This window comes from Aotus nancymaae, unplaced genomic scaffold, assembly GCF_030222135.1.
Source record: "Aotus nancymaae isolate 86718 unplaced genomic scaffold, 86718_ANA_hifiasm-v0.15.2.pri h1tg000032l_0, whole genome shotgun sequence".
NCBI classification, from domain to species: Eukaryota; Metazoa; Chordata; class Mammalia; order Primates; family Aotidae; genus Aotus; species Aotus nancymaae.
In genome coordinates this window covers 31,116,811-31,124,975 of record NW_026988445.1, presented here as the reverse complement: position 1 = coordinate 31,124,975, position 8,165 = coordinate 31,116,811, and the positions used below count along the sequence as shown (strand labels likewise).

Genomic DNA, 8,165 nt, shown 5'->3' with positions numbered 1-8,165 from the left:
GCGGGGCGCAGGGGAGGGACGAGGGCAGGGGGCGGGGCGCAGAGGAGGGATGAGGGCAGGGGGCGGGGCGCAGGGGGGATGAGGGCGGGGGCGGGGCGCAGGGGAGGGATGAGGGCGGGGGAGGGGCGGGGCAGGGGGCGGGGCGCGGGGGGGAGGGCGGGGCGCACGGAATGGGTTACCGGGAAGAGGTGAGGCAGGGACGAGGCTCGGAGGGATGAGCAGAGGGCCGGGCACACGGTAGCAACTTCAGGGACTCAGGGAACCCGCAGCCTGAGTGGGTTGCCCCACGGCCTACCCCGCGTGCGTCCTCACCCCTCGGCCCGTGCGTCCCAGGGCGGGCATCCTCGGGAAGGCCCGGCCCACACGGCCTCGGCAGGCCAAGGTCAGAATCACCGGAGTTGGGGGATGGGACCGGACTGTCCCTCCAGGCCCAGCTCTGCAAGAGGCGCACATTCTCCCTGCGGGGACCGCTCCGAAATGGCGCGTTGTTCACGGCAGCCCGCGGCGCAGACTCCGGCTTGGTCGGGGTAGGAGTGCGCTGACTCCGGAATTCTGCCGCGCTGGTGACTGACTCGGGCTGTTAAAGTTCTTGAGGCTGCAGGGGTGGGTGGGGGTCCTTGGAAAAGGGAGGGGCGCTGTGGAAAGGAGGCCCCTAGATAAATCCTAACCTCTTTGGGATTTTGCACCTGCTCGTGTGCAACTTTGGGGGTCGAACGGGATGGGGGTGGGCAGCTCTGAGGCTTTTTAGGGGTTCGGCCTTTCGCATTTTCCCCCTTCGAAGGACCCAATAGGATGCATAGGACATTTCCGCGGGCAGCCTGGGACCATCCCTGGCAGAGCAGCTAACCACCACCACCCCCCACCCTGCAATAGGATGCATAGGGTATTTCTGCTTCTTTGACAGAGTAACCTAAACCGCTGCGGGGCCCGCGAGCCACGGATTCGTGTCATTCCGAAGTGAGGGTGGGGGCACGTGTTCCTGCTGTGCAGGTATGGATTTAGCAGTCAGTCCACTCAGAATGCGGGGGCTTTCAAGTTTCCTCTAGGAAGCTTCTGGCAATACAGCCTCTTAATGTTTGACGGTTTTAATAATGGTTATAGACTTTGAGAACCCCCCTGCGTGGCTAATGGCTGCCAGCGTGATGCCAGAGAACCCTGGCAGGTGGCCTGCAGTGAGCAGAAGGCCCCCACCTTCTGCAGAGCTGGGGGCACTGCCAGAGTCCCCTGGCCTGGTGTCTATTCCTTCACCGACATGGTCACTGTGGAGATGACCATCTGACCAGACTTCGGCTCCCCCAGGCAGAAGAAAGGCTGCAGGGGGCCCAGGAAGGCGGCCTGGGAGTAGGTGTGCAGGTGGGACCCATCGCTCACACTGTAGAACGACACCTCCGCGGCCTCGAAGTCCAGGAAGACACCCATGTGGCTGGGAGGTTTCGTCTGCATGACAGGGGTGGGGGTGGGGGTGGACATGGCAGGCAAGTACTTGGTCGCCTTGGACAGCTGCACCACCCAGAAGCTGTTTTCGGGGCACTTGGCGACCCTGTCTTTCCGGCTCACGTCGTCTCTGCATACACCCAGGGCCCACAGTGCGTCCCCCGTGATGTTCATGCCCATCTCCCAGTAGTGCCTCCCCGAGGAGAAGGTCGCCTGGCCCACAGCACAGGGGTAAGCCAGGAATCTGTCTTTGCTGCAGAAGCCACTTTCCTCTGGTGAGAGCCCAGGTAGCACCTCTGGCGGCCCTCGTACAGGAGGAGGTAGGGGTATGCGGAGGTGGGGTCCGGCACCACGTCCTCTGCAGATGGGTGTAGCGGCAGAGAGATGAGAGGTGCGGGGTGTTCAGGGTCAAAGGTGGGAGCGCCCGGGCCCTAGCAGTGCATGTGGCCAAATGGTCCCCTAACTCCCTAGAGGTCTCTCCTGCCATGAATCTGGGGTTACTTGATGCTCCCACGCCCTAAATGTGTGTGGGTACTGGGGACGATGAGGAACCAGGACCCAGGTGGAGGGGTCTCTCAAGCTTCAGCCCACAAATTAAAACCCCCAGTAACGCTGCCCTTCGAGGCCACAGTGAATAACCCATGACCGTCAACAGGCAGTGCGCTTGCAGACCCCCCATTGGTGGCTTCCAAGGCTGGGGGGTACAGTGGCGTGTTGCCAAGAGATCCTGGGTGAGGGGTCCCGGCCCTGGGTGCCCACTTACCTAGGAAGCGTCTGAGCACTTCAATCTGTCCGGGAACGCTGCACACAGTCCTGGGTCCGGCTGGGAGGGCGACCTCTGGGCACTGCACACTCACGCTGCTCTTCCTCCAGTGGGCACAGTCTTACTGTCCCCCCGCCGCTGCCGCCGCCCCCACCTGCAGGGACCACATACCTGCTCAGGGGTTCCTTCATGTCCTACAAAAGACAAGGATGGAGGCAGGGAGTGGGCCAAGCTCCCGGCTCACCTCAGTGTCCCCGCCCCCTTCTTGTCCATGTCTTAGGGCAAGACCCATCCTGTCCCCTGGGCATTTCTTCCTGCAGATGACCTCACAGCACTCCTGAGCTGTCACCATTGCCTGGGCTCCCACTCCCACCATAGCCCCCAGTGCCTCAGCGAAGCCCACGGTCAGACTGAGGTCCTTTGGCTCAGCAGAGGCAGAGGGAGCCCTTCTGGGCAAGTGGCCACTCGACACTGACCCTTCTGTCCCATTTCAGGTGGGTGCAGCCCACCCAGCAGGAATGGGGTGGGGGTGCAGTTTGGGAAGGGAGGGGGGCGGGGAACAGACTGAGCCACCTGGGGATTTTCTGTAGCCTCTTTAGGGATTCAGAGTTCCCTGAAGAGATCGCTGTTCACTTCTCTGGCCCGGAAGCTACAAGGGACTTCTGTTCTCCAAAGGCCACTTTTCTAGAGTCCAGGGTGTGACCCTAGCTCTTGGCAGGGACTCCCATGCAGGTGGCATGCTCGGCCCCCCGCTCCCAGGAGCACCCTTCTCCCAGCTGCTGGGGCCCCTACCCTCAGTGGAGCCCGCAAACCAGCGTAGTGGGTTGTGAACAGGCAGCTTTGCTTTCTTTTTTTTTTTTTTGAGATGTGATCTCACCATCGCCCCCGCTGGAGCGCAGTGGCGCAATAGCTCACTGTGGCCTTGAGCCCACAGGCTCAAGAGATCTTCCTGCCTCAGCCTCCTGAGTCCTGGGAGCACAGGCACACGCATGCCCTGCTTGTATTTGTAAATTTTGGTAGAGCCATAATCAAGCCTCCTCTCCAGGGCCATGGCAGGCTGGCCTGGTCACCTCCCCACTGCCATTGCAGTCAGGTGCTGCCCCAAGACTCACTCCTGGGACAGTGCGCCTCCCACACACCGAGACACGGAGTCCCTGTCCCAAAGCTGCACCTGGCTGCCAGGTGTCCCAGGCCACCTCTCTGGACTTGGAAAGAAATGAGGACACTGTCTCAGGTTGGAACCTGTTAGGGGCTGACTTGTGTCCCCACAAATTCACAGGCTGAAGCCCGAACCCGCAGGACCTCAGAATGTGACTGTGTTTGGTGACAGTTTCTTTAAGGAGCAGGTTAAGGTTGAGGTTACTGGGGTGGCCCTAATCCAGTCTAACTGGCATCTTCATAGACGGGGATGATGCTGTGAGGACACGGGAGGAGACAGCATCTTCAGGCCCAGGAGAGAGGTTCAGAAGGGACCAGCCCTGCCCACCTTGGCCTCGGCCACCCGGCCTCCATTCCCTGTCTGCTGCCTCTTCCCCAAGTCCAGTGCCCCCTGCCCATGCCTGTCCGAGCTCACATCCCACCCCAGCTGCGAAGCCCACCGGCTCACCCGCAGCATCTGGAGGGGCCCCTGTGTACTCTGCTCCTCCAGCTGCAGCTCCAGGGAGTGGCCCTGCTGGTCCAGGCAGGCCACGCTGTCCTGGAGGCTGCTGGTCGTCTCCTGCTCCTCCCTCTCCAGAGCCCAGAAGAGCCTCTGCTCTTCCTCTGCCAGGTAGAGGTTCATCTTCTCAAACTCCAGCAGGATGCGTTCTCTCTGCTCCTTCACCTTGCCCTGCAGGAGTGGAGAAGCCCAGCGTGTCGCCAGCAGGTGGCTCAGCCCCAGGAATGCTGGCACCTGTCCCCAGGGCCCCGGCGACTCACAGATCACCAGCGACTGGAGCTTTAGTTGGGGACCAGGAACTGTGACAGAGACCCCCATCCCCACTACCCTGTCACTGAGTGTAACCCTCTGAGCCCCAAATTGCAACTTGCACACATCCAAACACGCATGCACCCTTGCTCTGAGGAGGTTCAGAACGTCCACCCCGAAGTACGCCTCTTGGGCATGTTAAACAAAATTTATGGATGGCTATTGTTTCTTTGTTTTGTTTTGAGACTGGGTCTCGCTCTGTTGCCCAGGCTGGAGTGCAGTAATACAACCTCAACTCACTGCAACCTTGCCCTCCTGCCCAAGTGACCCTCCCACCTTAGCCTTCCAAATGGGACTACAGACGTGTACCACCACTACCATGCCCAGCTAATCTTAAAATTTTTTGTAGAGACAGGGTCTTGCTATGTTGCCCAGGCTGTAGTTCAGTGGCATGATCATGGTTCACTGCCGCCTCGGACTCCTGGGCTCAAGTGACCCTCAGGGACCATTGTTTTGAACTGGAACCCCGTGCTAGGTCCCAGAAGTCCAGACCCCACCAGAATGGAGTCACTGGTGCTAATGCAACCCAGCAGTTCATTGATCAGGTCAGCCCGCCCTGATTGGTTTTTGTTATTTTTTCCTTTTTCCATGAAGCCAAAGGCTGTGCCCTGAATGCTGACGCTCAGCCTTCATGGCTGCTCTACAGGTGCTACGCAGAGGTCACATGGGACTGGTTGCTTCGGGAGCGTGGCGCAGGTCCTGTCCTGCCGGAACTGGCTGAGATCATCTGCCCTTCAACTGGACCGGTGCGAGTGCCTGAGGTGGCCTTTTGATGTCGGAGGGCCAAAACCTCCAACCTCAGACCACGCTAATGCTGCCACGTCTGGTGCCTGTGTCCTGTGAAATGCCACGAACCCCGACGACACCTGCACGGAATGGGCCTGCTGGACCACCTGCTCTCTAGCCCATAAATAGTCCTAAGCTGAATCACTAGGGAGGCGGGTTTAAGAGCTGTTCTCCCTCCTCCCTCGGTGGCCTCGCAAATAAATCTTTTCTCTTGGCTGGAAACAGTGGCTCACACCTGTAATCCCAGTGCTTTGGGAGGCTGAAATGGGAAGACAGTTTGAGCTCATGAGCTCGAGGCCAGCCTGGGCAATATAGCAAGACCCCGTGTTTCTACAAAAAAAAAAAAAAAGTTAGTCGGTAGTGATAGCAAATGCCTGTAGTCCCAGCTACTCAGGAGGTTGAGGCAGGAGGATCACTTGTGTCCAGGAGTTTGAGGCTGCAGTGAGCTATGATTACATCACTGCACTCCAGTCTGGGCCACAGAGCAAGAAGGCTCAGACTCAAGAAAAAAAAAAATATAACAACAAAATTAGATCTCCAAATCTGCTGTGATTTTGCGTTTTGACAGGCATTAAGATTAGGGTGAACTAAAAGCCATTGAGAACCCGCAGAAGCAGGAAACCCTGTTTGCCTCTCCCATTAGCTGCCTTAAAAAATAAAGTGCCAGGCTGGGTGCGGGGGTCACGCCTGTAATCCCAGCATTTAGGGAGGCGCGGGGGCTCCTGCCTGTAATCCCAGCACTTTGAGGGGCGCGGGGGCTCCCGCTTGTAATCCCAGCACTTTGAGGGGCGCGGGGGCTCCCGCCTGTAATCCCAGCACTTTGGGAGGCGCAGGGGCTCCTACCTGTAATCCCAGCACTTTGAGGGGCGCGGGGGCTCCCGCCTGTAATCCCAGCACTTTGAGGGGTGCGGGGGCTCCCGCCTGTAATCCCAGCACTTTGGGAGGCGCGGGGGCTCCCGCCTGTAATTCCAGCACTTTGTGGGGGGCGCAGGGGCTCACATCTGTAATCCCAACACTTTGGGGGGCACGGGGGCTCCCGCCTGTAATCCCAGCACCTTGGGAGGCCGAGGCAGGCAGATCACCTGAGGTCAGGAGTTCAAGACCAGCCGGACCAACGATAGTGAAACCCCATCTCTACTAAAAATACCAAAGTTAGCTGGGCATGGTGGCGGGCGCCTGTAGTCCCAGCTACTTGGGAGGCTGAGGCAGGAGAATTGCTTGAATGCAGGAAGTTGAGGCTGCAGTGAGCTGAGACCACACCATTGCACTCCAGCCTGGGTAACAAGAGTGAAACTCCATCTCAAAAAAAAAAAAAATTAGAAGAATAAAAATAAAGTGCTCTTTCATGAAGGAAATTTCCAGTGGTGAAGGAATCGATGCCAGGATGAGCATTCCAAAAACAACTCTTTTCACCTGAGACACTTGTCTGCATACTTAACCAACATCACCTGCCTCCCCAGCCCAGAGGCCCCAAGCCCTATTCCCTTGCGGGGCCAGCCTACCCCCCACCCTCTGCCTGCCTCCTCTGTGGTACTGAGCCCTCGCCCACTGCCTGCCTCTTTGAGTCTCATTTTTGAGGTCCCTTCTCTCCAGCCTATGAGTGCATCTGTAATTTAAAATTGCCTTTGGGTTTTTTTTGGGGGGGGATGGAGTCTCGCTCTGTCGCCCAGGCTGGAGTGCAGTGATGCAATCTCAGCTCACCGCAACCTCCGCCTCCCAGGTTCAAGCGATTCTCCTGCCTCAGCCTCCTGGGTAGCTGGGACTACAGGCTCGAGCCACCATGCCCGATTAATTTTTTGCATTTTTAGTAAAGATGGGGGTTCACCATGTTAGCCAGGATGGTCTTGATCTCCTGACCTCGTGATCCGCCTGCCTCGGCCTCCCAAAGTGCTGGGATTACAGGTGTGAGCCACTGCACTCAGCTAAAATTGCCTTTTTATCTTTTTCTCTGCTGTTCATCTGTCTTAAGTCAGTTTCATTCAGGGCCCAGCCATGGAACCTAGAAGGGTAGAGGCAACTTTCTTCTTCTCCTGCCGCTGTGGCAGCACATCCCCAAGGACAGTCACAGACGTGTAAATGCAGGAAGATGGAGCAGCAGCAGGAAAGGGGCCCAACGGCCCCGGGCACCCACCTGCCACTTGGCTAAACTCTGCTCCTCCCTGGCCTGCAGCTTCCCCGTCCTGGCGATCTCCTCCTGCAGGTGCTCCATGTCCTCCTCCAGCTTCAACTGCAGGACACAAAGCGCAGGATTTGGGGTCAGCATTCCCACCACCTCCCGCCCAGAGTCCAACTGTGCTGACTGAAACTGCACCCCCCAAAGACCCTCCTCAGGAGGGGCAGGGCATCAAAATACATCACCCAGAATGTGCTGCCTTGGATTATTTTGAACTAAAGGCATTTGAAAAAGGGCAGGTGCAAGAATCGCTCTGACCCTCGGCCTTCCTAAGCGCCGGAGACACAGCCCACCATGCTGGAGAGGCTGCCCCAGGCCAGGAGGAAAGCCACGTTCTTACCAGGGCCGGGAAGCCAAAACCAGAGGACCCTGCTAAGCTAACCCTCATCCTCCTCGGCTATGTGTTTGGCTCTAACAGGCCTCCGTGGGCCTCCAGATCCTTGGGAGGGGCTCCCCGGTCATGAGAAGCTTACGGTGAATGAATTTCAGTCCTTTGGTTCTGCTCAGCACCTCAAATCAGTTTAGTTCTCAGGGCCACCCAGAATACCGAGAGTAGAGGTCTATAGGGCTGTGGGGCCCCACAGGGTCGTGGGGTGTCCCTTATGCTGTGTTGGGGTGCAGGATCCAAGAGGTGAAGAGACAGGACACTGAAGAACTGGTGAAGAGCATCTGGACTCGGGGGGGTCACACCACGTGTGAGTGGAGATCAGCGGCGGCCCTCAAATGCCCCAGAGCATCTGTATTTATTAGGTACAAGCAGGGGGCAGGGTCGTGAGTGAGGCCATCATCTACAGGCTTAGTGATAGGGCATACATAATCACGTGAGTCACAAGCGAGAGGACCACCCCATTATGTCACCTGGGCAGAGAGGTGCGCAGCAGGGGGCCGTGCCATGTACAGTAGTAGAGGGTCGTGTACAGAAAAGGGGTCCACCCCCATTAAGTCACCGAGGCAAGGAGGTGGGCTGTGTGCAACAGGTGTCATGCGCAACACTTCTTATCTGGGGGCTGGAGACTTCAAAGGATTTCTAATAGAAGGATACT

The 8,165-nt window shown here is 58.0% G+C and overlaps 1 protein-coding gene and 1 long non-coding RNA gene across 8 annotated transcripts in view; one reads left to right on the top strand and one right to left on the bottom strand.

Annotated features, from left to right (window-relative positions):
• The first annotated feature begins 161 nt into the window (after positions 1-161).
• LOC105731110 (uncharacterized) lies at positions 162-5,846 on the top strand. Of its 7 annotated transcripts, none has more exons than XR_010345128.1 (4): positions 400-563; positions 905-990; positions 1,579-2,691; positions 4,758-5,846. It is a non-coding gene; the product is annotated as an uncharacterized LOC105731110 (long non-coding RNA). The 7 variants fall into 7 exon arrangements; XR_010345127.1 differs by adding an exon at positions 3,600-4,708 and having other exon boundaries at positions 905-2,691; positions 4,810-5,846; XR_010345125.1 differs by lacking the exon at positions 400-563 and adding an exon at positions 162-188 and having other exon boundaries at positions 905-2,691.
• TRIM17 (tripartite motif containing 17) overlaps positions 938-8,165 on the bottom strand; it is a 27,430-nt gene continuing 20,202 nt past the window's right edge. Inside the window, 6 exon segments of the mRNA XM_012472721.3 lie at positions 938-1,715; positions 1,718-1,792; positions 2,198-2,301; positions 2,369-2,391; positions 3,804-4,025; positions 7,081-7,176. Of these exon segments, the coding sequence (XP_012328144.1) occupies positions 1,237-1,715; positions 1,718-1,792; positions 2,198-2,301; positions 2,369-2,391; positions 3,804-4,025; positions 7,081-7,176 (999 nt within the window). The 3' untranslated portion in view covers positions 938-1,236.